This window comes from Amphibalanus amphitrite, unplaced genomic scaffold (genome assembly GCF_019059575.1).
Source record: "Amphibalanus amphitrite isolate SeventyFive unplaced genomic scaffold, NRLGWU_Aamphi_draft 000714F_arrow, whole genome shotgun sequence".
Classification (NCBI taxonomy): Eukaryota; Metazoa; Arthropoda; class Thecostraca; order Balanomorpha; family Balanidae; genus Amphibalanus; species Amphibalanus amphitrite.
The window spans coordinates 187,138-215,136 of record NW_024882208.1 but is presented as its reverse complement, the minus strand read 5'-3'; the positions used below and the strand labels follow the sequence as shown (position 1 = coordinate 215,136).

At 53.9% G+C, this 27,999-nt stretch overlaps 3 protein-coding genes across 10 annotated transcripts in view; 1 reads left to right on the top strand and 2 right to left on the bottom strand.

The window, feature by feature from the left end:
• Positions 1-10: 10 nt before the first annotated feature.
• Positions 11-8,755, bottom strand: LOC122365103 (sodium/bile acid cotransporter-like). Its single transcript, XM_043336045.1, has 6 exons — positions 8,601-8,755; positions 4,885-5,881; positions 3,820-3,994; positions 3,271-3,488; positions 1,610-1,744; positions 11-1,055 (listed from the first exon to the last, which is right to left on the bottom strand). The coding sequence occupies exons 2-6, from the start codon at positions 5,485-5,487 to the stop codon at positions 642-644; spliced, it is 1,545 nt and encodes a 514-aa protein (XP_043191980.1). The 5' UTR covers positions 5,488-5,881; positions 8,601-8,755; the 3' UTR covers positions 11-641.
• Positions 8,756-11,199: 2,444 nt separating this feature from the next.
• On the top strand, positions 11,200-17,446 carry LOC122365101 (plasminogen receptor (KT)-like). Of its 8 annotated transcripts, none has more exons than XR_006253671.1 (7): positions 11,200-11,374; positions 12,696-12,788; positions 13,181-13,311; positions 13,575-13,684; positions 14,271-14,382; positions 16,136-16,315; positions 16,937-17,446. XR_006253671.1 is itself a non-coding variant. In XM_043336037.1 (6 exons), the coding sequence occupies exons 2-6, from the start codon at positions 12,708-12,710 to the stop codon at positions 16,962-16,964; spliced, it is 462 nt and encodes a 153-aa protein (XP_043191972.1). In that variant the 5' UTR covers positions 11,272-11,374; positions 12,696-12,707; the 3' UTR covers positions 16,965-17,446. The 8 variants fall into 8 exon arrangements, 6 of the variants coding, with proteins under 6 accessions (XP_043191972.1, XP_043191975.1, XP_043191970.1 ...); XR_006253670.1 differs by having other exon boundaries at positions 11,292-11,375; positions 12,689-12,788; XM_043336037.1 differs by lacking the exon at positions 16,136-16,315 and having other exon boundaries at positions 11,272-11,374.
• Positions 17,447-18,237: 791 nt separating this feature from the next.
• LOC122365080 (protein patched-like) overlaps positions 18,238-27,999 on the bottom strand; it is a 32,526-nt gene continuing 22,764 nt past the window's right edge. Inside the window, exons 11-16 of the mRNA XM_043335989.1 lie at positions 27,792-27,887; positions 25,018-25,143; positions 23,566-24,289; positions 22,555-23,288; positions 21,420-21,562; positions 18,238-19,209 (exon numbers count right to left, since the gene is read on the bottom strand). Of these exons, the coding sequence (XP_043191924.1) occupies positions 18,648-19,209; positions 21,420-21,562; positions 22,555-23,288; positions 23,566-24,289; positions 25,018-25,143; positions 27,792-27,887 (2,385 nt within the window). The 3' untranslated portion in view covers positions 18,238-18,647. The remainder of the gene's footprint in view (positions 19,210-21,419; positions 21,563-22,554; positions 23,289-23,565; positions 24,290-25,017; positions 25,144-27,791; positions 27,888-27,999) is intronic.

Below are 27,999 nucleotides of genomic sequence, written 5' to 3'. Positions count from 1 at the left end.
CATTTTGAAGAACAGCATGTATTTCATTCTAACGCTGGTCAGGCGGGGTAACACACTTTGCACTGTTTATAAAAACAACCTGAGGTTTTCACAAGAATGGTTATTTCTCAAATCTGTTCAACATATGTGGCGAAGAAATAGCTTAAGGCATGTCGAAAGCTTGCGAGAGACCTATATCACACACTGCATTCATTACGCGGCGATTCAGTAAAACGACCGTGTCCATTTCGCACTTGGTACGAGCTGATACCACTATGTTTCTAGCTACGTGCGTTGCATGGGTTATAAGGCACTCAAGTATGTACGTACACGATATGAAGTAGATAAAGCGTGTGTAAATCTCTTGTAGAAACACTAGCCTCGAATCGTCCAATCATTGAATCCCTCACCATTGGTCAGCCAATATAAAAAAGCAGAACTTCTACGATCTTAAGCGTCTGTCTTGGAATGATCGGAAACGTAAGACTTAGTTCGCAACGTTAAGACTTAGCATGCGAACGTTAGTCACGTTCGCATGCTGGTCGAACGGGTTCAGATCTTCTTAGAGATTCCTTGCTGAGAAGCGGAACATCACTCCGTTGTCCCGTGTCCCCTACTGTGAATGTTTGGCTGTAGTTCTTACGGAGCTCAGTGGTGTCATGTCATGCCTTGGTCTCCGCTTCTCGTCCGTTTTCAGTTACCGTTTTCTTCTTCTCTTCAGACACCTCGTCATCCACAGAGACCGCCGGATTATCCTCCCCTCTGTACTCCGGGGCTCTCCTCTCCCCCTCTCCCCCCGCGGGGCCGTCGCGTCCCCCTCCCACCACTGCCGCCACCTCCATCGCTGCCCCTCCCTTCCCCTCCTCCTCCTCCCCCTTCTGTCCGGCGCGGCGGCGGCGGCAGCGCATGTATATCACCGCCGCCAGGCAGGGCCACAGCATCAGACCCTGCGCGATGACCTGCGCGTAGACGGCCAGCGTGGCGACGTCTCCGTCCGGCGCCGGCAGCGAGGCCTTCAGCAGCAGGAGCGCCAGGCCGCCGTTCTGCAGACCCGTCTCCAGACTGATAGTGACCACCTGAGGACAGAGAGGCACTCAGACGCGGTGGAGGATAGACAGAAGGAAGGGAAATGAACCCAGATCAAGGAGTCCTACAAGGAGTCCTACAATGAGTAGCAGTATGGGCGCGAAATGACCTCGCAGTCGGCGCGCCCCAAACCCTAACAAACAAACAAGGAGTGGCAGTATGGTCGGCTGGGACGGCACAGCGCGGATACACCGATCGGGAAGCGATCAGAATCAAACAGTTGGTGGCTGATCTCTACAGCTGTTTGTGGGATCCAGCTTACTCATGACACCCGGATGTGATTATCTGAACGCGTTGTTTCAGTAACAACCCGCGGTGTGTTCGGCCAGCAGACTGAATTTAACCGGAAAATGCGGACCAGTGAAGCGAACACAGGTTCGACCTAAGACACGGAGTGAACCGAGATTAGGTACTGGCCTTAGCGAAGTATCTCGCTTCACTTCGAGATACTGACCTGCGAATATATGTACGTCTTCTTGCAGTACGTCTACTTGACATAGGCTTAGAAGGCGAATGCGGACCGGCCTGAAAGCACGTGACTGACCTGCGCGACGGGTCGTCTGAAGAGCAGCGCCAGTCCTCCGCCCAGCGAGAAGCCCAGCAGGACGACAGCGCTGCCCATGAGGAACTGGTTGAGGGAGAGCAGCGAGAACTGTTCCAGGTTCAGCCAGATGCCCACCTGCGCGAAATGTCATCGGTTAGCCGCTGTCGTTTTATTTTCAGACGTTTCTATGCTTCGTACGTCAAGTCGTACCGTCGTGACGAGTATGAATTGACGGTAGTGCCCGTGTCTGTTTGTCCGATGGGGTAATCGCCAGATTAAGCCGGCGTTTCAGTCGGAATCCACGTCTTAATGTTGCGAAACTCGGTGTGCGCTGTTGGACCAAGGTTGTTGGCCTGAGGCACAAGAACGTGTGTGGAACTACGGAGGCTTATAGCGTTTTCGTCACTGTGCGACTGTGTTGATTTGGAAAGCCAAATGAAGAGACTGTTTCGTACGGCTTACCCTGAATGAACCCCTTGCCTCCCCTCTCTCCAAGGACTATCAACGTTGCGCGCCGGGATACTGCACAACTAGGAAGCCGAGCTTGTTTGGAGTATCACAGCCACAAAAACAACTTGCATTGATCTATGTTATTTGTTTTTGTGGTCGCCAGCACAGCTGGTGGCAGCCCTCTGGTCTGGTGTTTGGGGTAGTGTGCATAGTTTGCGCGTGTTTATCTCGCCTGAAATATAAACATTGTCACCTTAGATCCGTTCCGAGGTATTGACCAGACCCGCACACTCATCGGCCGTAGGTTTTAATTGCGCTCCTTATTTATTTCTGGCATTCGCCACGATGCGTGTGCGTGCGGTGTCCGTGCGAATTGCGTGCGGTGTCCATGCGAACCCTCGGCATGGGCTGCTGAGTGCTCCGCCAGTCGGTTACGGTCGAGATTTGATCGCGTGCGCCAACAATTCAGCGGAAAACATAGAGAGTAACCGTAAAAGGTGCTTATGTGAAAAGCATCTCGAGAATGAAAGCGGTATCATTGAAACAGAGGTATTGACTACATAGAGTTCTGTGGTCATCACATGCCATCTGTGAATGCTGAATGCGTCTCGTCTCGTTTCATGCATAACCTGATTTCAAATGCAGTCGAGTGCAGCTCTGTGATCCGAGGCTAGATTCGTGTTCTGACCTTTGCTCTAGCATTGTGAGTGTCTGGCTGGATGATATCAGTTAGTGCCTGGTCGCATTGGCCTCAGTCTGCACACTCAACGCCTGTTGTGTCTTATGGTATTTGTTTATGTCAACGGCTTTGTGCCTCGGGGCAAGACTGTCATCCGTTTATTTCATTGCTGGGTGTCACCTCGTCCACGCAGTAAGAATTCGCAAAAAAGCGCAATCAAAACAAGCATCCTGTTGATGATATGCGCAATGATTCACTACTATCCAGGGTATCGTATCCCAGCATTCAACTTGTCCTTGATCCGCTTTTCATTATCAGTCAGAGCCAGTCATAGTTTTTGTTTCGGTAAATCAGGGTCGATGCCGGCAGATCTAACCCGTCGCTGCACTTGAAGTCAGCAAAAACATCGTCCACAATGCCCTTCAATCGGTCGGGAATGGCCTCATCCTGGCCAGACTCGGAGCGCTGAGCGCGTGTGCAATGAGCCCGTCTGTCTTTTTACGCCGCTCTCCCGGGAGAGAACTCGACATACCGTGCAGAAGATGGCCAGCAGGACGCCGACCATGGGCCGGATGGAGCGGTCCGAGTACTCTTTCCAGTGCGGCTTCCACCAGCGCAGCACCATGCCGATGACGGAGGGCGCCGTCAGCACGAGCAGGGAGGACACGATGCCCTGGTACGGCACCTGGATGTCGTGGCCCGAGGAGGCGATCTTACGGCCCAGCGTGAACATCCACAGCGGCATCATACCTGCAGCGGAGAGGAAGACGAGGGTGATACCTGGACGGCGCCGCCGGAGCATACTTGGGAGAATGGCGGGTCATACTTGGCGGAGGACGGAGGGGCATACGTGACGTACGAAAGCAGCGCGGGTCATGCCTGTCGGTAAATCAGCCATACCTACTCTAAACTATGTTTCTTCTTCAGTTCCATCAAGCCAACGGAGTCGCAGTATTGCAGTGGAACCACTTGAACCGCCAGCTTGGATCTAGCTCCTGTCGCCCACCTCTAGCTTTGATGTTCCCCGGTTACATCAAAGATGACGTCAGTCATCGTCAGACCCCTAGGTGACGTCACTCACCGATGGCGGCCAGCGTGGAGACGAACGTCATGGTGACGCTGAGGTTGACGTCGGCGCCGAGCAGCAGCGCCCACAGGTTGCTGTTGCCGCCGCCCGGACAGGTGCCCAGCGTGAACAACCCCAGCTGGTAGAGCGGGTAGCGCTCGAAACCCAGCGTCGCCACCGCGTAGGAGCTCTGCGGAGAAAATAAAGTGGGCGGCGCAGGGGGGGGGATGATATAATGATGCTGTACATGTTGATATCTGAAGTGGTTGAACGGTGATGCTTCGTCAAAGTTAAATGATCGTTACACCGGCGTTCCTGCAAGCTAGTAGAATTTCAGGCGCGTGTACTGCGGTACAGTCTACTTTCAGGCGTTTGTAGGTACTGCGGTACATCTATCTTCAGGCGTGTGTAGGTATTGCGGTGCAGTCTACTTTCAGGCGTGTGTAGGTATTGCGGTGCAGTCTACTTTCAGGCATATGTAGGTGTTGCGGTACAGTCTAACTTCAGGCGTGTGTAGGCATTGCGGTACAGTATACTTTTAGGCGTTTGTAGATATAGCAGTACAGTTTACTTTCAGGCGCGCGTAGGTATTGCGGTGCAGACTATCTTCAGGCGTGCACCGCCCTACAGCCTCAGGCGTGAGTAGGCGTTGTGGTGCAGTCTACTTTCAGTCGTGTGTGCTGCGGTGCAGTCTTTTTTCAGGCGTATGTGTTGCGGTACAGTCTAACTTCAGGTGTGTGTGTGTGTTGCGGCGCAGTCTGTTTCCAGGCCAAAAATCCATGCCAGTGGACGCAATTTGTTAACTATCTAAGGCGTGTGTGTTTTGCGGTTCAGTCTATTTTCAGGCGTGTGTGGGTATTGCGGTACAGTCTATCTTCAGGCGCGTGTGGATATTGCGGTACAGTCTATTTTCAGGCGTGTGCGGTGTGTTGCGGTACAAACTACTTTCAGGCGGCGCCTCAGTGTTTAATTGGCTTATTTTGCAATGCAAACAAGCAGAAGAGTTCAGTTATGGACAGATACCTACGACTTTAAAATGTCTAGTAAGAGTCTAGTCTAGTGATGCTTCCGCTGACTTACCAGCGGCATGATAAGGAACTGCGCCAGGAAGCCGGTGAGCGGGCCGACCGGCTTCAGTAGCGACTGCTTGATGGCCTCGAACTCGAGCTGCATGCCCATGTTGAGGTTGCTGCCGAGCGTCATCACCATCAGGATGCCGTAGAAGGCGTAGTCTTTGGCGCTGTCCTCGCGGACGAAGCTGACGTGCACGGTGGAGCTGTTGGAGAGCATGTCGAGCCATATGGCGCTGGTCGACTGGTTGGCCGCGATGATCCAGGCCCGCGGAGTGATGGAGTCGTGTCCCAGGTACTGCCCGGTGACCTCCACCGACTGGGTGCGGCCGGCGCGCACATCCTGCGGGCTGAGTGTCCACGAGTCGGGCACCATCCGTGTGCGCCACTCGACCTCGGGCACCAGGGAGACGGCCACCAGGTCTCCGGCATCCAGCGGCGGCTCAGCCGGCTCGCCCTCACCAGCCTCCCAGCCCAGGGTGAAGTTGAGCACGCTGGTGGTGTGGCTGGGCACCTGCTGCAGCGAGGATGGACTCACGGAGAGTGTGAAGGCCGCCAGAGCCGCCGGAACGAGCTGCAGCAGCGCCACGGCCGCCGCCAGCACCCGACACATCGCGCCGGGCCGTCTGATCGGGTGTGCTGTAATCCGGAAACGTGCCGCCCGAACTCGGGTCACGCGCGCTCAGGATGTGCCACAATAGGTACTACGCAACGCTCCGTAATCACTTTTGAATGTTCATCAACTTGATGCAGTGCAACCGGATATCACTTTGTGTGGATTTGAAAGCTATATGAAGATTTCGCCACTCAATTCAATATGTAGAAGCCTCAGTTTGCTAAGGAAACAGACAGTAGTGTTGAGTTATCTCATTATATCTGTATTCAGAAGCCTATAATTGGGTTGTTATTTTGAGCCATTCCATTTGTCTCGTTGTCTTCCGACCCTGCAGGTACGAGTGCTGCTGCTCCGCCTGTTGATGTATGCCGATAGTGCCTCCGTGCTGAATCTAAACAGAGTGGAAGCAAGATTAACTGTCAGAACGCATGCACAGGCAAAAATTGCGCAATGCACATCCGCACAATTCACAGTGCACACAAGAAAAGGAATACGCTCCGCACTCCGTCCTCATTCGCATGTTTCACGGTATTCCCATAGTGAAATCATCACGGCTGTTGTCCTAATGTTGACGGTGGCTCTATCCCGCTAATGTTTGCTCGCGGTGACCCTCTCATGTCACGGCGGTCGGCGAGGAGACCCGGGACGGGACCTGTAACTCCCCGGCTGTGCGGGGTCGAGGCTGGGTCCCACTTTCCACCAGCCGGGTAAGCATGACGTGGTCGTTGTGATGCCATCCGAGTGGAAGGCGCCGGTCGGTTCGCGGAAGGACCGGGGTGCGTACGGTTTATCCACGGAACGTCTCCGGGTTTTTGTCGACAGAGCTCAGTGTTTGTCCGTGATGCAAATTTACAGTCGCGCAGGTCCGGCTCGGACACAAATGACTGACATTCAAATAGTTCGTTTATTTTCTCATTAGATTAAGACAGGCGGTCGGCGGTAGGAATACGTTGTCCCTGGTGTCTTGCTAAATGATTGTGGTACCGATTGATATTTTAGCTTTTTTTGAGCCGCTAATGTCTTACGATCTATCCCGCAATGCTCCTTATTCTTATATACTCCTTGCTTGAACGGTGACCTCGTGCATAAGCGACAACCATACGTCACATTTCCAGCGGGGTATACCATGCCTCTGCACGCCCAAGGCCCGGAAAACGACTTGTCACTAGCACCTCGACGTGAGTCTGGGGTGTATCAGCATGATAGTCCCGCGTTCTGGCACTAAAGACCGTCATCGGATAATTCAAAACAAGGAGCTGTGTTGAATAATATACGCACGATTGTTTTAGCTTTCAAATGTTTTCGACGAAGGATCAGGATGTACGAGTTTTTTTTACGGATATGTGCATCGAACTTACCAAACTTTTGGGCTTGTACCGCGGACATTTTTGGTGGCAGACTTGGCCCGATAGACCGTCCACGCACGGACCGGGCGCTTTTAGCGGTCACGGGCAACGGTCCGGAAAATTCAGGATGCCGAGCGGTGCTTCCGGCGTGACTGAGGGTTACAAACCGCTCTGTGAACGGCGACCAGCTCGAGTAGGAACAAGCCCCGAAGGTCAGCGGGGCCAGCGGGGTGGGACCGGTGTTCACATGGCGTGGTATTTACTATCTACAACCATCCCCCGAGTTATTACATTGAATGGGTTCTATTTACCGAAGTGATTTAAGGGCCCATTATAGGCAATTTAGCTGCTTTTTATTCAGCGTTTGCGGGAAGACGGCTTGCTGAAGATGTAATGGGTTTACCGAACCTATCGATGCTATCGGATTTGATTGAGCTCGATATCATCTGCGGAGTTTTTCTTTTCTTTGATGCCTGATGGCAAATTACGAGTAGGTACCTATAGCTGGCTGGAGCCGGAGCTGCCGGAAGCGGCATATTTCGCCCGTAGCCGCAGCCGGAGGCGCCAGAAAGTTTTATCGTAACCGGAGTCGCAGTACCTATAGTAAAAAAAGAAGGGCGGTTTGAGCTCTGGGTACACACCAACCAACGCATGGAGACGTAAAATCCGACAAGTTTTTAGAAAGTTTAATTCAGGCTGTGAGCTCTTCTAAATGCAGTGAGTGTTTGGCAATTTGCAATTCTGAACTGAAGAAGGACCGTGTCCGAAATATATTCATTTTGTAATTAATTTTGGAACCTTTTGCATTTCGCAATCATTGAACATAAGGTTATATTTGAAAACATATAAAGTTTAATTCATCACAATTGCCTTCTCTATGCTTCTTATTGTTTCGGTAGTCCGTTTCGGTTCAAGTGAGGATTCCTGACGTTCGGGATGCCAGGAGCCGGTACGGCTCTCGCGAGATTAAGCGGTAGGTTTTGCACTTTTACCTTTCCGGTTATATCTCAGAAACTAATCGATCTACGATGAAGCCATTTTACACGACCATGGCCGGCTTGTGAACCAACAAGTCGATCGCATCTTCAACACTTAAAAGCTTAAGACGACGAAGATATAGCCTGAAGTGTACAAAATTTTCTAGGTGCAAAACCTACCGTTAAAACCCGCGAGACCTGTACATTCTGCCCGCAGAGGGAACCGAAGTGCCCAACAGGAGTCGGAGGAGCCGTTCGATTTTATTGACTCAGCATCGCATCCCTGATCAGAATCGGACACCTACGGACCTCAGTGAGCTTAGTTTGACCTGTTCGAGCGCACGTTTTATGTTGGATACGTTCAATGTGTACCGATGTAATGTGTACCTTCGATGGATTCAGACCGACCAGTGGCTGGCGCTGACAGATGGGTTACTGGTCCATGCTCCCTGCCTCTCTCAAAGGACCGGTTTCATCATTGCACTAATGGCGTTGCTGCATTGCATGAAAAGAAATGAATAATTCCGTCGCCTGGCTTCCCGTTCAACCCTGGCATGATGGTTCCTTGTCTCGCATTATGTTCGATAGGCAAGCCACTGAATTGCCCAAATCGGACAGGTCTTGAGCGTATCTTACCTATCTTATCCCTCACCGGTATCTGTATCCGTATCCGAGATCATCAAGAAACAAATTTATTTACGTGCATGCAGCATATTTGCTTACCTTTTGCTGTCTAACCATACGGTATTATCTAGAGGCGCGGGTAGACGCCTCCGGTCCAGCTCACCTGTCCCTCACTGTTAGAGGTGCCGGTCTGACTGAGCTCACAGCCCCCTTGCAACTGCTCCGCGCCGTCCGCGAGCTCCGCTCACCACGCCGGCCCGCGGTACACTCGTGGGACCTCTGTCACCGCGCGGCGGGCGCGTGCCCACCCACAGGCGGCAGACGGGCTGGGTGAGTACACAGCGGAGCGCCCCGGCCCGTACCACACCCGGCTCCGGGAACCAGACTCCGCCGCCGGCACGGCACCCGCGCCCGGTCACAGGGTATAGGGGAGAGTGGGGTAATTTGGCCGCTTTTTTTAGAAAACGATATAACTTAAGATTGACGACACATTTCTGCATTTTCTCAACGCTGGCAGGTGTCGCATTCATTTTACTTTACTGGACAGTGAACTTGAAATGATAGAGTAATTACTTTTATTGAAATTGTGACGTATTACAAAGGTCTGCAAGGCGGCCAAATTGCCCCACTAGCAGGGTTATTTGGCCGGGGGTGTGGGGCAATTTGGCCGGTGTTAGTTTGCGGTCGGGATTTTCTGTTATATTGCGAGTCAGCTTCAGATTCAGCAATGACGTGTGTCCTATGACGCATTTGCTGCATTTTGGAGGTTGGCTCAGGGGTCACAGGGGTCAAAATAGCGAAATTAGCGGCTCTAGATGCGATCACCGTTTTTTACGAATAACTTTTGAAGTAATCAAGCTAGGCCAAAACTTTGAGTACCATCGTAATTCTCTCGTCAGTCCGCATCGAAAGATATATGTGTTGACCTTGAGAAGTCAAGGTCAAAGGTTGACCTCAGGTCACGTTGCATCAGGTCGCTTAACCTCAAGGTCACGTGATTTCAAGGTCATCATGCATATCATTCGATGCGCCTTGGCGAGCTGAACAGAATGAGACCATTTGTGCGGCTGTACCATTTTTATGTAAGGATTTATTAGCAAAAAAACGTTTGGTAACCTTTGATGACGTCACATGCTCTTACAGTTGACCAATCGGAAGTAAGGCATCAAAGTAGTCAAAGTTGGTCATGAATCATGTCATTTATGGTACAATTGGCCATGAAAACTCGGCCGTCCCAGCATAGTGACCATGAGCGCACCGGCCAAGTTGTCCCACTAGTCCCGGCCAAATTACCCCATATTGCCATTCTGAAAATTTATGTCTATAAAGTCATCACGGCTTTACGGAATTAGATAAAATTGCTCTTGGAACCGCTGAACACCCCCAAGAATGGCGCTATAATGTCTGAATTCGTTTTTAGCCCAAATACTACATGTTATACAACTTTGTAAACAGAAGTAAAAGTTACCATTTTCTAATGAAATTAACGTTTTATTAATTTTGAATAAAACTACGAGGGGCAAAGTTTTGACATTTGTCCTCCAGTTATTTCTACCCATGACAAATGAATAGAGACTAGAGTTATTTCACTCACTTTTATAAGACATCGTACAGGTGGGGGCGGCCAATTTACACCACCGGCCAAATTACCCCACTGGCACTCTCCCCTACGTGCCGTGCGGGTCGGATCCCGGTACAGAGGGTGTCCGGGAGACCCGCCTTATTTGATCGGCGACAGACTGTTGGATCGGTGGAAGGTTTCTGCTGAGTCATCCCACGTTGCCCCGTGGAAATCCGGCTCAGGTGAGCGGTGTGTAGGTCATGGCTGAGCGGGTTGCCACTGCTGCATCGGTGCGACGGTCCATGCTCCTGCGCCTTCCGTGTGTCGAACTCGCATATGAATGCAGGGGGGCTGAAAGCATGCTAAGCCCGCCGCCCGGGACCGTTTCAAGTCCTCTTAAAAATCGCTGTATATATCAACACGTAGGTACCGCGTAAAAGGGGATGCTCATATACTTAATCAGTTACTATAAAGCACAAATTACTCGTAGCATCGCCGAAAGGGGTTTGTTTTCGGGGCTGGGGGACAGGAACCGTAAAAGGAGGTGCGCGAGCAGCCACCGGACGTATTGCGGCGCTGGAGGCTGCCCTTCGAGCCGGCCGCTGTTGACGCCACCAGACCGGACAAGGTCAGCGGATGCCGACTATATTGGCTGAATTATTTCGGATTACGTACGAAGCGTACGATTGTCTGTGAGTGTGGACACCGCCTCGCTGAAATCTACTATAGTGGTGTCGACGTCGTCTTCCTTTTTAAATTATATCGATTTATCAATTGCGTTTTTGAAGGCTTTAGTCACTGTTGGAACCAGAGAGATGTCACTGAACGCTGCTGAAAAGTACCCATGTTTCCGAAAATTACTATAATGCTATAGGATTTCCTGATATTGTGCTGCTCTATGTATGGCGGCAGTGCCAGTGGGTAGGTAATAATTGGTAATGCGCGCGGTAAAAATCGTTACAAATTTAACATAACCCTTACAATGTCAGTGACATTGACTTTTTGCCTAGTGCCTACATGCAGTTAGTTTTTGCTTTTTTGTATGCGGTAGCCAATGTTGGGGGGAGATAACTGCGGAATAGTGGTTTCGTCATAAATTTGCAGCAAAATAATTATCTCGTTTATGGCGGGCATGAGACAAAAAAGCTTTGTTCGCATTATTTTGCAAGTGCTGCTAGCGAAGATTTTACCCAACAGTTGCGGCCCTTTACCCAGATACTAACTTGCGTAAACAGTCTTGCGTGCAAAGATGAACATTATATCCTGAAGCATTACAGTGTGCTGCGCGCATTACGGATACTTGTCAATTATTTTTTATTTTGTTTTTCTCTGTGTTGGGACGGCGGGACGGGCTGCAAGTGCCGAAACTTTTGAAGGTTAAGTACAAAGTAGTAATTTTACTTGCTATACAATACATGCTTTATTATGATCACATGAATGATGAAGGATTTGTCAGCCATTCATTTTATATTTGTTTGTCTTTGAATTTTATCTCACAAGTTTGGAGTTAACTTTCCATCTTAAATAGCTTTACCCCATTGCGTTGCATTGCACGATGTGAAATTGTTTTATTAAATTCATTTAATAGAGACTTATTTGTTCACTGCTGTGCTTTGTGAGTTAGGTAGATGAGCTGATTTTTGCCAATCTTGATTGCCAGTCCCATAGCTCAGTCAATAGAGCGCTTGACTCTGTGTGGTGAGAGCACACGTTCCCAGTTTTAGCAGTCTTGGTCTGGGTTAGAAGCATGATGGGCACTTGACGTTTATGGGCCTCCTGACAGACAGGTATGGTTGCAGCAGGCCGTAGCCAGGTGAAGCAGTGAGGGCCTCGCCGTGCGCGGTGCGTGGCTGTGTACGCATGTTAAACTTTGTACTCCAAATTCTGCAATCTGCCATAGAACCGAAATTGCACATTAGGATGGTAGAGGGTCGGGTCAACACAAGAAGCTTCACTTAGCAGGGGCTATGTTCTTGTGAATCCTTCCATTCAAATGATTGGATTAAATTTATAAGCAGTATCAATCTTAACTCGCAAGTAGGTGCCTAACTAACTATGGAAGCAGAGTTGACGAGCCACACTAGCCAGCAGCCAGGGTGACTAGTCTGCACTGGATCACACCAGTCAGGCTGGAAATCAGCACCAGATTGCAATGAGCAAAGGCCAAAGGCTATCAATTTTATTACAAAAAGTGAATCATTTCTGATAAAAAAGTGCCACAAAATACCCCTAACTATGCATTTTCCTGGCCAACCTATTGTGACCCACTTTTTTAATAATGCAACACTGGCACAGTGGTTCAGCACAGTGATAACATTAGGCTCACAATGTTTCACACAATGTCATGCAAAGGTAAAACCACAGTCCACATGCCATTGTTTTCTGAACAATGACGTGTGGTTTTATCCTTGCCTGGCAGCACAGTGAATCGTCCACCACACCCACAGGGACTCACCTCCCACTGGCTGAGTCCCTGCGGCTCGCACTGACAAGATTTGGTCATCATTTCCATGTTTTCCAATCTAGTTGCCTATAAAATGATTCTGTAGTGAGATTCTAAGATGATGTAGTATAGTAATTTTTAATGTTTAATTACATGTCACCACAATTCAGCTGTGGGATATGCAGTGTGAGCAAGTGCTTATTTACCTATTTTGTTACCTATTTTATCATTTGTTTTAACTTTTTATATTTCAGAGATAATTCATCATGGGAAACTTTATGGGAAAGGCACTTGATGAGAGCTTCAACAAGAACAAGAAATTCATGATAGAGATGCAGAGCATTCAGGTATGAATTTGCTTGTAGGCATCTCAATATGCAGTGAGTGTTTGGCACTGTATTTTTTGCTCTCCAAGTTTTCTCCAATTTCCCTTCATTGCTGATGTTGTTACTTGTTGTCTCATTCTTGTTGCCTCATCTGTTTTATCATTTTACTACCTATGGGTTATATTTTTTAGTTTGTGCTGCTTCTAAATATGATCATTAAAATCATCATTTAAAAGAGAAGTTTGGTAAAGACAATAGCTATCTGGCATTAATTGTGCTACCACTACTTTTAAACATCAGTATGTTGACTAAATTGACCTCTGTGAAAGTGTTACAATCTGTAAAAGATAAAAATATTGCAAAAAAAAAACTCACCGTGTAGCCCTGTGTGTAACCGTATCCCATGCTGGCAGCTGGAGCGTCAGATCCACATGCAGGACCAGATGCGGCAGCGGATGCAAGCGCTGCAGGTGGCGCGCGCCCGCGAGCTGTTCTACTGGTGGGCCGCCTTCTACACGGTCGGCCTGGTCGGCGCCGTCGCGGTGTAAGTGCCGCCGAGGATTAGGTTACCGGTCCCTGCTGTCAGTGTAGCTAGCCTCCTTCAGATTCGTGAAATTAGCATTCTTGCCGCTGTCGGTAATCGGTATGAAATTAGCTGGATGTGTGCTAAATGACATCTGTGAACGGGCAAAGGTTGGCTAGGTAGGGAAAGCTGTCATAGTGGACGAGAAATACGGAGTTTTTTATATTACGCGCCCCTCGTAGCTCTACCCCGATCTGCTGACCCCCACCGCGCCGCGCTGGCAGGGCACGGCGGACCGGTCGGCGCACCGCCCTGTTCCCGTTCTTCCCGCTAACGTTCATCGTCGGATACCAGGCCGATCTGGCATACGGAAACAAACTGGAACGCATCAGAGGTAAGGTTTTGTTCGCAAGGGGTGAGTTTGACTCGTCCGGAAATAGTGTTGGGAGAATGTGTTTTTGTGAGTGAAATAGTTTCGGTTCATTGGCCGCACATCCGCATTACGTGCACACTTTGCGACTACATGCTGCAGCCGATACTGCTGCTGGCCCTCCCCGTTGATGACTGACCCGCCCCGATTTGTTTGTTTCGTTGGGTAAGGCCCTTTCGGTCCAATTAGACCATTTCAGAGCCGGAAGGATGATAGGAATTAGGGGGAGACATTGGTCTGGACAGGCACCCTAGTGAGTCACCGGGGCTGAGCCCTTCCCGAAAGACAGGACGACCAGCCCCAAGGTACTCACTGCACTCGGCTACGGGGTGCGCTCCCTCGGGAGCAGCGGTGCCGCTCCAAGGGAGCAGCCCGCATGAGATAAAGCTGCCTGTCCAGTCCGGAGGGGGGTTGCGGCGTGGAGGAGAAGGATTTCAGTACCCTGAGGACAGAAGCAAGGAACGGTGTGACCGCCTCGACGACCTGACCTGACCCAACCCGAACCAATGGCTGACCTGACCTGCCCCGTCGTCCCGCCCTGCGCTTTCAGCGGAGGCGGAGCACATTATGCGCTCGGAGACGGAGCTGCTGGAACCGCCGTGCGGAGTGCCCACCACCTCCGGCATTGACGCCGCTCGCCACAAGCTCAGCGACGAGCAGAGGTACACGCGCAAGGTGCGCGACGTCTACATGTAGTCCGTGCTGCCACCTAGTGGCGGCGGCGTAACTGCAGCTTCGCGCCGCCGCCGCCGTCCGGTGTGCTGCTGCGCCTTATAGAAGCATGCGTCCTGTAGCATCCAGTAGAGAGGATGCGTTGATGGAAGGGAGGGAGGGTTAGCCGTGCGTCCGCCTTGCCTGCCCGGGCCTGTGGCTTAGCTGTGACGTCATATCGTGTGAGTGACGTCGGACCGTTTGACTGTGGCGTCCTGTCGTGTGAGAGGTCGTGTGACGTGTGTGTCTGTGTGTGTTTGTGCGTCTCTCACTGCTGACGCAGCCGTAGGTCGCCTCCAAAAGCCGGTGGTCCGGTTGGTAGTTGCAAGTTGGGTTGATTACGTGCATAAGCCAGAGCAGGTATGGGCTACTTGTTAGTGATAGCTGATAATGATAGTGATCGAGGGAAGCAATGGTCACAGCTCACAATTTTTTTTCACAAACTGGTGCTGTTGTCACTCAGAGTTCGTTCTAACCAACAATGCCTGCCGAGGATGAGTTTTATGGCAGAGCCGGGCGGCTACCGCCTATTATTTGCTTCGAGTAGCACCTACGAATAATTCTTTAGTCGTGCTATGTTAAACCTGGTATTTTTCTACCTCCGTTTAGCAGTTGTTGTGTCTGGTTATTTCCCGATGAGCTGGCTTAGTGCTATTGTCGGTTTAATGAAGCTCAAACTGCCAGTAACTTTCCGGTAGAACGGTTCGATTTCCGTCTGAACTTAAACGTACAGCAGCCCTGCGGTTTTTCTCAAGTGTTTTCCCTGTGACTAATTTAGAAACTATTTAGAGTTCTGTTATTTTTCAGAGACCATACTTTGGGTAAAGTGTAGTTAGAGCGTATATATTCTAGCTGTTTAGCTCAGGCTAACTTATGTGACTATAATTGTATCTGCTAGGTGTGTTATGCATGGACCTATTTCAGTCAAGTTTATCGTTGACGTCTGAAATCCCAGAATAGGGTTCTGTGGATATGTCAAAATTATGTCTTAGGCGATACCTATGGCATCTAGGTGCCCACACCAATTACCAAGATGCATCTACGATTGTGTTGTCTGACTAAAATATTGACCTTCGTTTTAAGATTTAGTTAAGTCGTCCTATCTTAAGCAGGGAATATCGTTTGTAAGGCCTGGCCTAAAACGCCTGGAAGGGGCTAGCTAACAAGTTGCCACTGCGGTGGCTGTGATAGGGAATGGATGTTAGGTGCGTGTTTTAACCGTGTGCCGCCCGCCGGCGTAATGTTATGTGCAATGTGCACTGATTTGTAGATAACCCGTGAGGTGTAATTAAGGTTGTGGGCTGATTTTGCATAACTTGTTTCCATTTGTAATTCGAAATACAAATATATTTGCATATTCATAATTGTTATACAATCAAACTTTTGTCTAAAGCACCTTAGTTGTCACATCTGACCCTTCACATGATTTGATTCCAAACAGTGGGGTCCACGACTGGCCCAGACATATGATCCACTGATGGGATGAGACCGATCTCAGGTCAGCCTGACCTGCTCCTGTTGATCGTTCTCCCCTATCCTTACCGCCTGTCCCGGTCCCCGCTGCTGCCAGTTTCCCTCCTGTTTTAACTCCCCCCCCCCCCACCTCCTGCTGACAGATTCCTCTCCCCTCCTGTCCGCCAGACTGAACCTCCGGCGGCCACCTTGTCCCATCTCCTGCTAACAGTCTCCCCTCCTGTCCGCCAGACTGAACCTCCGGCGGCCGCCCTGCCCTATCTGCTGCTGACCTGGACTTGTCTCACATCCTGACCGTCCTCGCGAAATCCCTACACTTCGCACACCGAGTGGCCGACAAGGGCGAATACAGTAGAAAGTGGTATTTCGAAGTCATTGTCTCTGAAAGCCGCTATCTCTGAAACTTGAAAGGTATGTTTGCATTTGGTATGTTGAGGGCGTTAGCTGGGTGTGTTTTGAAGGGATGCCATGTCAGGATTGAAACATGTAGAAAAATGCACAGTGCCTTTGGGAAACATTGACCTCTTTGGTTCGGTAGTGTAGATACGCGCTCCAGCGGTAAGCGCTCATGCATGAGCAACTGTCACCACTGCTACACGCATTGGTGTGTTTGGATGCATGGTTCCTCGGCTGATGCCCCACGCCCGCTTCTGTAGCTTTGGCTTCAGCGTGTCCGCTTGCTTAAATGCCTGCTGTGTCGTCGGTCCTTATTGTTTACATAGATATTTGTGTGTTTCTGCATGCTTATGATTGATCATTGAAGTGTGTTTGCTTTGGTCATGAAAAGGTGTGGATGGTGTTATGAAAAGGAGTGGACCCAGTAGCATGTCAACATCCCGGTGTTTGGACCACATTTCGACTAATACCCTTATTTAGTTTGAATTTCTGCTACCATTATCTGGTGGTTCGATATATACCGGGGCTTGGCTCGTTCCTTTCGATACTCTGCCACTGCGACCGATCTAACCTGGACTGATTGGACGCGTGATGTTCGATCTGACCCAGCCTTTCCGGCCCGTGGTTTGACCACAGGAGTCGACCTAGGTCCACACTGCACTAGCCGGCGGACTCCTGTCAGCTCGGGGAGGTCAGTTCAGAGCGGTTCCGGACCCCTCAGTGCCTCCAGTGCTGCCTACGAGGCTCTGCCGCCGTCTGAACCTCGGCGACTAAATGCAATACGAATAGCAGGCAAGGTAGTTAACGGTGTCACCGTCGAGATAATCACAAACGTATCTAGCTAGTATGACGGGCTGTTCAAAGTGCGGGATTTGCCGTTCGATTGTGTTCTTTGCATCTGCGGCCCCTGGCCTTTGGAAAGGATGGTCACTGCCGAATTACCTGACCGTTGTGATGGGCCTGGCTGTTTGAGTGTACGGGAGGCTGAGCTCCTGATCAGCGCTGGGGGCGCGGTCAAAGGTCGAATTTGTGTTCTTCTTAGTAAATGAGTGTAGTGATTGCCACAATCATTACAGTGTCCCGGTGATTACGATATGGGACTGTATGATTGTTATGTGCCTCCATACAATACATGAGTCGCTCTCATGTTCCATTGTCAAAATTCCTTCCGCAAGCCGGAGGGGGGGGGGGGGGGCATGACGTTCACAGCACAGGCACTGTTAGTTACGTGCATTTATTATTTCGACTACTGGCTGAAAAGGTTCAAGAATTACGACAGTAATTTTCGTAAATGCGTTTGCAATTACGTTATGTCATTTGCATTGTCTCAGAATTCATTTATCTGTGTGTTTTAGCCCACATTAATTGCCATCTTTGGCATATTTTCTCACGTCACAATTATTTACGTCGTATTGCTACGTCTTACTCGCCGGCCCGGGCAGGAAATTATTAGCAGGATGCAGGAAGGGACCTATTATTTCACGCCTGGCTATGAGCGCAATTGTAACCTGATACGTGCTTTCGCATGAGGCCCCGAGTCTGCCTGTAGTGGGTGGGGGCTGACTCATGCTCCACTTTCTTCCGTTTGTGGTATCGGAGAGCTAACGTAGACTCGCGCTCTACTCCTTCGGCCCTGGCACGCAGTAAGAAGATGGGACCATTTAATCTGATGCAGAGCGAGCCATTTGGTTTCTCGAGGATTCACTTCGAAGTAGCAAACAGCGTCATGTTCGGTTTGTTCCGGTGTCGCAGTCCAACGCACACGACTTCCATTCAACCGCCTCCGAGATAACTGTCCTGTTTTAATTGCAGTCCTTACTGGTTTCATCTTTCCCAAAGCCGCATTTACCTTCTTGGTGTTCTAGCCTCTAGAAGATACCCTTCTCAATTCAGCCAACAATGTACGCAAGACGGTCGCCACATTCAACGAACAGCTCGACAGTACTGCGATGTATTTTACACAATGTCACAGGCACTTATAAGGCAGCTCGTGGTCACAATACACACGCTCAGCAGACGTATACACGCGCGATTCAACAAAATATCAGTCGGTAACGCCCAGAACTGCCCACAGATGGCAGTTCGAGCGCCGAGCGGCGGACAGCACAGAGCGGAGCGCCGCTCACAACAAAACGCCAGCACGCGCGCCGGCGAGACAAATAAATAACAACAGCGGAGGTACGATTCCCGAGTCGAGCACTTTGAACTGGCAACTGATTCAGCGGACGCCGCCGGGCCGGCGCGAGTCTCCGGCCGAGACTGCGCCGTCAATACTGAGCTGGCTGACTGCCGGCGGCCGCCCGCGGCACCGGCCTCCCCCCCCCCCCCTCCTCTGCGCGGCGCGGCGCTACTTTGTTGAGCTCCTCCGTTCCACGAAGGGCGGCGGCGTGGCGGTGGCTCGCGCTCTCCTGCCGCCCCTCCGTCCCGTCTCCGTCCCACACTCGGGTGTGTGCACCTCCACCTTGACGTGTGTGGTGGCCGTCACTTTGGTGGTGAGACAGCGGCCGTCGTCGGGCTGTGCTCCGTCCGGGTAGCACGTCTCGACCACCAGACGCGGCTCGACCACGATATCGTGTGTGCGCCGCTCGCGCCGGCCGCCGGACGCCGCCGAGCCGGAGGACTCCTCGGAGATGGTGCTGAGACTGAGGCGACTCTCGGCCGGCTGCAGCCGCCGGGAGCCGCCTCCCCCGCCGCCGCCCGCCGCCTTCCCCAGCGAGGCGGAACGGTACACTCGCGGGCCGCGGACCCGCGGAGGGGACGGCTCCGGACTGGGGGCGGGCAGCACGGCGCCGCCGAGCCGCGGCCGTACCTCGGCCGGCGGGCCGAGCCAGCAGAGCAGCACGGGCAGCACGGCCAGCCCGTTCACCAGGCCCAGCAGCACCAGCGAGGCCAGCACGCAGAAAAAGTACCTGGAACGGACAGACGGCGGCCGGTCAGCGAGGGAGGAACGCTCAGCTCAGAGCGGTCCAACTAGGCAGAACGTTTGGTGACACATTGGAGACACCAAACGCGCGTCGATTAGCAGCAGCAGGCAGTTATATGTATAGCTCCAACTCGAACGTCTACAAGTCACCGGACGAGAGAACTCTCCCAGCTAGTCAGCGGCGCGACGCCAGCGCCCCCTGCTCCGTCCCGCTCGCCGTTCCGTTACCGAGTCTGCCCCAACCCCGGCGCGTTCCGTCGTTGACGCGTGCTCCGGCGGGCCGGCGCGGTGGGTGGTCGGCCGGCGGTGTGGCCGCTCGTCCGGCGGCCGTCACTGAGCCGCTCCCTGGCAGACGCCAACCCAGGATGTGTGTCTGTACCGGGCCGTAAATACCGGGCCCGGTAAATGGCGTAAATGGCGGCCGCTCAGAACACAGGCCGGTGCGTGGGTCGACCAGCCGCCGCTGGCCTGCCGCCCGCTCTGCGAGCTCAGAGATTCGCCGCAGATACACGGTGGTCTGAGGTGGTCTTGCTCCTTAGCCAGTTAAAGATAATAGTGAATCACGGCGCATCGAGTCGCACTTGCTGAAATACCAAATAGACTCCCACCCAATAGTAGCGTGATCCCTCTCAACAGCCTGAAGTCGCTTCTGACAGAAGGCATGAAGACGTCAAACAGTGCTCTCAAAGTTAGCCAATGTGCAAGTTCCATCTTCAGTATAACTACTTTTATTTGATCCCGGAGGTCCTTGACCATTCCTAACTACTCCAACCTCTCCAGTTCCAGAACAAGTCCAGCAAGGGAAATATTTCCGGACGCGGGTCTCGGCCCAACTTCACGTGGGCAGCAGCCTCACGACGCACGCCGCCCCGTAAATAGTCCGATATCAGCCGATCGGAACTGCCGACAGGAGAACCGGGACTGATGGGGACACCGCTCGGCCCAGCTCGGGTCCCACGTGTAGCGCCGTCTCTGTATAACGGATCTCCCGACCACCGAGACCCCTTTCCCGGCACGGAGTCACGGCCACCCGGCGCGGGCCTCCCAATTTGTTGCGGTTTATCTCGTTTGTTGGTGTCAGTGTCCGTGCTGGCGTCATCCGTCAACCGACCGCAGAGCGCGCTGCCGCCGGGTGGTCCCCGAGATCCCGCTCCGCGCTAATCCCTGACATCTCCGAGTCATGACGTGCCCGTGCAGACGGACCGGCAGCCTCAGCCCCGATCCCGTGTTAACACGGAGAGACGACGGAAGGCAATTATCCGGCGAGTGATACCGGGAGCGGAGCGGCGGCCCGGGCCCCGATCGGCGACGTTTTTCTACAGCGCCGCCGGTCCGATCGGCTGTAATCTCTCCGAACAATAGCCGCGCCTCGGAACGGTAGCCGCAGCCTGGCCGGAGAGCAGGTGTCCGCTGGCCGGCCGTGTGTGGTCGCCGTGAGGACAGGCGCGGGTATTTCTCGGGACTGACTGGGTGCTGCCGACGGCCGCTCCTCGACACGTGTTCTGGGGCTTAGACAAGTGCTCGTATCCAGTCCAGCGTTCGAGCAATATCAGTCTACACTAGCTGAGGCGAGTTTCCGCTGCCGGAACAGCGAGCTCCTCCCTCTGCACATCAGCATACCTCCCCGCCAACGCACGGCCCTCCGCCAACGCAGACAGCCGCTCGAACGAGACGCATGCCGTAAAAACCGCCGCCTCCACGCCATAATCGGCCGCAATGATTCATGGCCAACTTAATTGAGAAGACGGCTTCACCTCTGCGGCAAAAACGGCCGGCCCGTTTGAAGCGCGCCGCGTGCCCATGGTCTGGGTCGCCCGGCTGATATTCAGTCGGCCGGTCCGCCCCAGAGGCGATCAGAAAGGACGGGCCGGGTCAGCGGGTATGGGTGAAAGAGGGAGCGGGAGGCTCTACCCTGAGACGGTCCCGCTCGTCGCCACAGAGCTAAGGTGTACGAGCCTAACACACTGGGGTGTTGAAATTGAGAGAAATGCGTCCAGCGATGAACAAAATCCCATCTTCAAGCGTGGTGTGGTTGCTTGATGAATCTCTTCGTAAACCATACTGTCTTCTCGTGATCCAAAGAACCACCCTAGGCAGTCAACGTGTCAGAATATGGCACGGTGTTTATCACGCTATGAGGTCACGCACATCACAAGTCACGTCGAAAAGGTCGCATCACGTCAAAAATTAGCTCACCTGACGATGAAGTCGAAGTCTGAGAAGGCCAACATGAGGACGCCGACGAAGGTGGAGATGGCGCCGTGGAAGACGGGCTGGAACATCTGCTCGAGGCTGCGCTGGACGCGCATGGCACGGTCTCCGAGACTCGTCTGGAAACCCTGCCGACGGACAGCGGAGAGATATTGGTTAGATATACCGGCACTCGGCGCACACGTCAGTGGAAAACGAAAGGCAGTTGATACGTCCCTACACTAGGAATTTTGAGTGAGCGTTTTTGAGTGAGCGTTTATCGTCAACACGTCCTAGAAGTGAACACATAACTAAACGAGCCTTACGGTATTCCGCATTCCCTGTTAGTAAACCAGAGCTACCATCTAAATCTATCCCCCCGAGCTCTGGCAGCGCCGACCCAGCGGAGAGCTGCGAAATCCGTCCGGCTCTCCGCCCGCCCCGACCTCCGTGTGTGGCGGCCGGGGATGATCCATGGACCGACCCCCGGCGCTCGCCGCGCGCCCGCGCGTTTTTGTCGCGCCGTGTCGGGACCGCGACAGATAAAATCCGAGCCGGGACGGGTGGCCCTGCCCAGCTGCCGCTCGTTCCCTCCTCGGGAATGGCGAAAATGATACATCTCCCACTGGCATTACCCCGGCTTGTTTGTCAGACGGTAAACAAAAACTGAGAAAACGCAGTGAACTGGCGTGGCGCTCCGTACTCGGATATTCTCCAAGGTCAGTTAGTCAACTCGTCAGCAATGTCCCATAAACAATGTTTATGGGATCAATCCCATTACGGCGGCCTTTTACTGCGAGATCGCCTCTGCGCGGGGTCTCGCTAATGTCCCCCGAATGCTGTTTACGTCTAATGGGCTCACTGCACCCGGAGGCGGGTCACGCCATGGAAACCACGCTCAACAGATGACCCTTCGCTTGCTGTCCCTGAATACTTTCTCGACTGGCAATCCTCGCGCCACTCGGTTAGAAAACAAACATTTGAGAAAGATCAAGCACCCTAGGATTGTAGTTATCAGAAACGAATTCTTATGGGTAAGAAAAATCCAAATCGTTCTACCGATACGGAGCCCAGCACCCACCCATGCCGGCTGCACCAAGCACCCACCCTGGCGATCCCAAACCCCTCGCGTGTTACTCACCAGCAGTACGTGTACGGTGAACTGAACTCCCAGTCCGACGGCCATGATGAGCACGGTGGCCGGGATGGCGCTCAGCCTCAGTCCGAGCAGTCCCATGACTCCCAGCAGCTGGAGCAGCGTCAGGCCTATGACTGCCACGGCCACCGCGGCCGCCCACACACTCATCAGAGTCACGGCCAGCACCAGCGTCACGGCCGCAAACACACAGACCAGCGCCAGGCCGAGGAAGAACCGCAGACTCGCGTACTGTTCCCAGAAGGTGAACGGCACGCCGGCGGGGAAGTTGGGCAGGCCGCGCTCCTCGAACCGCCGACACACGCGGCGCACCGCGGCGATCATATCAACAATCGCCTCCGTGTCCGAGAGACCACTCAGCGCGAACGGGATCTGCGCGTACACGAGCGCCTGCGACTTAGGGATGAGCAGCTCCACGTCCCCGGGCACGTGCAGCCACTGTTTGGGCTCGGGCCGCAGCTGGGCGCCGCTGGCGCTGTAGGCCAGCGCGTCGTTGGAGGCCCACGCTGTCAGGTAGTTGTAGAAGGCCTTGGGGTTGATGATGCCGTTCTCGACGAGGCGGTTACGCGGCAGCTGCGACTTGTTGATCGGGTCGTCGACGCGACCGGTCTGGACGAGCAGTTTGTAGGCGAGCACGCCCTCCTCAGAGGCGTTCTGGTGCCAGCGCTCGTTGTCGATCAGACCGAGGCGCCAGTCGCGGTCGAAGGCGCTCTGCAGGTCTGCAAGGAGGGAGGGGATCGCTATTAGACGCCCAATCATACTATAATTGAGTGGAGTTTGTGCCTTAGAGAGAAAATTAGCAATTCGTCACTATACTGGTAATTATTTGAAGTAACAAGGCATGATAAAACTAGCAGTGGCAAAAGACTATGCTGGTGATAAGATGGAACGAAAAAAACAAAAATATAATTGCCCATAGTAAATGCTGTTAATGATGCACAGTATATCGTTCCACACACTGACGGCATGTCGCCCACAAACGAAGGAATCACTCACCGATCAGCCAGTCCCTGAAGAGTGACAGCCAGAAGTCGGGCAGGCCGCCGTCATCATTCTTAATGACGCTCGGCACGCGGGTGAACGCCTGGTGGTACTGGTGCAGCAGCTCCTGGTTGGTCGGGTACTCAAAGTCGCCCTGCGTCACAGCCACCATCTCGAAGAAGCCAAAGTAGCGCCGCTGCGCCTCCAGGAAGGCGAACTCGTCTGAGCCGCGCGGCACCACGTCGGTGAGGTCGAGTCCGTCCCGCAGCTGGGCAGCGCCCCAGACGCCCAGCCCGGCGGCCGACAGCGAGGCGAGCAGCACCAGGAGCCGGACCGGCCGGCGCAGCAGCCACACGGAGTAGTAGCGGCGCACCAGCCAGGGCAGGTCCAGCCAGCGGCCGGCCGCCGAGCACTGCACCGCCCGCGCAGACGCCGGGGCTGGTGCTGGTGCCGCTGTTAGTGATGGCGGTGCCGTTTTAATCCCGGCGTCCACCGGCAGCGGCGGGGCGGTGATGGTGAACACGGAGGGCGGCGGCGGTCCGGGCCGGGCGGCCGGCGGCTCCGCGCGGCGCGGCGCCCCCTCGGAGCTCGGCTCGGCCGCCGCGTCCCCGGCCGGTCGCTCCGACCAGCAGCAGGCGATGTCGTAGGCCCGCGCCCGGCGGCGCCGCAGGTCCAGGCTCAGCATCGCAGGGAATATGAACAGGATCGAGAGCACGTTGAACAGCACCAGGATGCCGGCCTGCGAAAGAGAGAACCCCTGGTGAACGACAGACGATTCACGGACACACCCCGTTCGGGGTTCACTACGGGTTCAGCCAAGGAATTCCTCTAAAGAACCGGTCTATTGTGTACCGAGACATTTGTTTCCATTTCTACGGACATTAACCCTTTGTTGGTTGAGTAAGGTAATTGAAGGTTGGTGTTTCAATTTAGCAACAGCATTCCTAGCAGCGATAAATTCCCATTAATGTCTGGTCCGACGCACGGGTGTGATATATCTGCGGTAACGCAGCGCGTGAATTCACAAGTGCCCACAACTCTCTCCGGGCGGACCAGAACACGGCCGTTTTTGGTACCACAAAGGCGGGCGCCGGTAAGGTTCACAGACAGACAGACAGACCGAGATGAGATAATAATCACCGCGTCCAGCGCCGTGTGATGCGACCCGTCTGGAACTCTTCAAAACGCCCGGCGATGACATGTTAATTACATCGAAACACGAGCTCTCCTGCGCTATCTGTTATCAGACACCTCGCTTTTTCGGCCATTACACAATCAGCCCAAGGACCGGGGCCGTTTTTTTCTGTTCCCTGATCGACTGGAAAGCGAACGGTCGACCTTCGCGTTCGGCCTTTGTGTGCCGCCGCTCCAGGTGAAGCCTTTCGACGCGCGGCCGCGGACCCTACGTGGGACGGCGGTGAGCCCTGTAGGGTGATTCTCGGCGGCCGAGTCGCGCCGGCACCTCACCTGCAGTGAGAAGTGGCGCAGCGCAGGGATCGGCAGGATGGCCGCCGACAGGAAGGCCATGACGTTACAGAGGGACGTCAGCAGCACCGAGACGCCGGCGCGCTTCAGCACCTCGCCGACGTGGTCCTGTGGGACGGAGGGATAACACGGGTCAGCGGCGACTGTTTGGCAGAGAGGCAGACAGGGTTCACATCCGTGACTAACCGCTGTAGTTCGACAACTCGACAATTCGATACAGCGGCTGATATGAATGTCAGATAGGCTAATATAACCACTGCGACAGTAAAATATCCCATCAGTCAGTCGCCGTCCCATTCTGCAGCCATCACCGGTCTGATACCCGGACGGACGGAGTGGTCCGCTCCGACCATCCATCAGCAGCCGTGTCATACACAACAGGTGCCATCCGTTCCGGGCGGCCCGGGTGATCCATCACGGGCTGTTCGGCGGCGGCCCGGCGGCCTTCCGTCCGTCTCTCAGGTTCGGACAGCCGCTCGGCACCGCACCGGCCGTCACAATCGTCCATCTGCGGCGCGCGGCGGGTGGCCGCTCCACGTCACAGACAGAGACGGCTTCATTGTGACCTCTTCCCCCCCCCCCACAGACGCAGACACCTCCCGCTCCGGCCCCCTCCCAGTGACCCCCTGTCGGCCCCGTGAGGTGCAGCTGAACCCCGGGCCAGCGCGGACACCTCCCGTGACGTTTGGCCGCGGAACTGGCGGCGGTGCGCCACTGTGCGCCGCGCGCCGTCCGTCCGTCGGCCTGGAATGTGCTAATCAAGCCGGTACCGGCCCGGGGCGGCGGCCGGCGGCGGTCGCTCCGCGGGTGGGAGGGAGGCTTCACCGCCGCCCGGCCGACCTGCGTGGCTCCGCCCGGTGCTTATTCCAATGAACGGAGCGCGGCCATGCGGCGCGCACAAAAGGAACAATGCGCCGCGCCGGCCCACGGAGAATTTGCTGCGCCGCCGGGCGCCGCGGCCAGCTGCATAATTCCTTCGTTAAAATAACAAATGAAGGCGCGGGCCTGTCCGAATATGACGGCTACATGTGCCAATTAACGCAGGCCAAACCCCTAGATTGAAATGATACACCGCGACTGATAATAACCCTTAATAAAATCAGCGCACATTCTTGTACATTCAATCAGCCCCAGCATGGTCACGCAGTGTTTCTGAGAGCTACGGCGCCATCAGATAGAATACGCAGGAAATAAATCCGCTGATAATAACCGGCTTTACGACTGGTCTGGCGTCTATGACATGCACACAGGTTCCGTCTGAGTCAGAGGCGGCCGAGCGGTGCGCTCCCCGGCGGCCGCGCCCCGGTCCGCCGCGCCGGCCGCCGCCCGGGGGGCCGGCGCGTCAGACCAGCCACCCACAAGGCGCCGCGATTGCAGCGCGGCCCACCCAGCCGGCCGACAGCGCCGGACTCGTAACAACAACCCGGCACGGCGACACGTCCGGCCGAGATAGCGTCACTCTCCGCGAACCGATCCACCCAGATAAATCACAGCCGACTCGCCATTCACCCTCATCCCGACACTGACCCATAGAAAATATACGACAACGGTCCAACCCCCGCTCATCAAACCTTCCACCATACCGTCTCCGTCCAACTGGGGCCATTCACAGGAGACCATCAATCTCGTAAAACGTCCGGCGAGTCTGTTTTCGACACTGGCCCGGCGTGAACGCAGCACCATCTGATCGGCACGGCGGCGGACCCTCGCCGAACGACCACCGAGCGGCGCGTGCTCGGGCCGGCCCTGCCAGTGTCCCGCCGCGCGGGCGGCGAGAGATGGCGCAGATCGGCCGGCGGAGACATTCCTGGCGCACACCTGATACCATCTCGGCAGGAGGAGAGGTGTGGTAGCACTCTCGTCTACCCCTATCCGTCAAACACACGGGTCAGGGACTGGTGGTAACGGTCATGTGCCAAACAACATCGCTGGACATCGCTGGATGGCATAGCGATTCAGCAGTTTGGACGGTGATAAAATAGAACCTCGGTTTGTCAAATCTCCTGGAAACGTTCCTCCGAAATAACGAGATAAGTAACCATATTCGACACATTGCGCTGTCGATTCACCTCAAACTCCTCCTGAGATAACCCCCTGCAGGAACGCGTCTTGTGCTGTCCAAAGCTGATACAAAGCCACCAGCCGCGCTCCACGCACCACACAGGTAGCCACTCAGACGCATGTAAACTAAATGCAAATCCCGCCGGCGGATCCACCAACAGAGGGAGGTCTGGTCACATCACCCGCCCGGCGACTCCCGGTGGGCTCAAACAATGCCGGGGCGACTCGCTCACACGGGAGCACGCAGCGCCCGGCGCACAGCACGATGACAAAGAGGGCGATAGCATCTCGGGCCACGCACGGTCACGGCTCGTAAACAGGCTCGTTTGTCGAACATGGGCCGACAAACTGACGCGCATCTCTGGCCGCGGGGTGTCGCGGCCGACGCACTGGGTCTTATGGGGACAGGTAAACGGTGGGTATGTATCGGTAGGTTTGGTCTGGCATGTCGCTAGCGAGAAGAGGATTTGACGGCATATTTCTCCCAATAACACTCCCGTGGCTGCATAATACGCACAGCAACCTATACCGTAGGTAATCTACCTCTCTGCTAAATGTAAGGAAACGTACACTAGACACATACGTGATGGAAGCAAACGAAAAAATCACATTACCCCAATACCACGATCGGTCCTTCTGATCGCCGCTCTTTTGCCCCGCATTGTCATACACACCTGGCTTCGCTGCCGACTGACCTGTGGCGGCGTGTGGCTGAGGTCCGTGGTCGAGTAGGTCAGCGCTAGCAGAAACATGTCATCCACGCCCAGTCCCAGCGCCAGAAACGGAATGATCTGAAACACGGACCGGGGCACAGTGAGCTGAGGATATGTGGCTCACAATGGTGGGGTAGGCGACACAAGGGTAATCAACACACAAACACGGAGGATTGCAGAGGATTAAGAC

Bases quoted from the DNA above. Each gene is read 5' to 3' on its own strand.
- LOC122365103 (XM_043336045.1), bottom strand. From the start codon at position 5,487: ATGTGTCGGGTGCTGGCGGCGGCCGTGGCGCTGCTGCAGCTCGTTCCG. The intron at 3,489-3,819 runs GTGAGTGACGTC...TCTCCGCTGCAG, and splicing joins CTCCACGCTGGCCGCCATCG to GTATGATGCCGCTGTGGATG. The intron at 1,056-1,609 runs GTCAGTCACGTG...CTCTGTCCTCAG, and splicing joins TCAGACGACCCGTCGCGCAG to GTGGTCACTATCAGTCTGGA.
- LOC122365101 (XM_043336035.1), top strand. From the start codon at position 12,708: ATGGGAAACTTTATGGGAAAGGCACTTGATGAGAGCTTCAACAAGAAC. The intron at 12,789-13,180 runs GTATGAATTTGC...CCATGCTGGCAG, and splicing joins TAGAGATGCAGAGCATTCAG to CTGGAGCGTCAGATCCACAT. The intron at 13,312-13,574 runs GTAAGTGCCGCC...CCGCGCTGGCAG, and splicing joins CTGGTCGGCGCCGTCGCGGT to GGCACGGCGGACCGGTCGGC.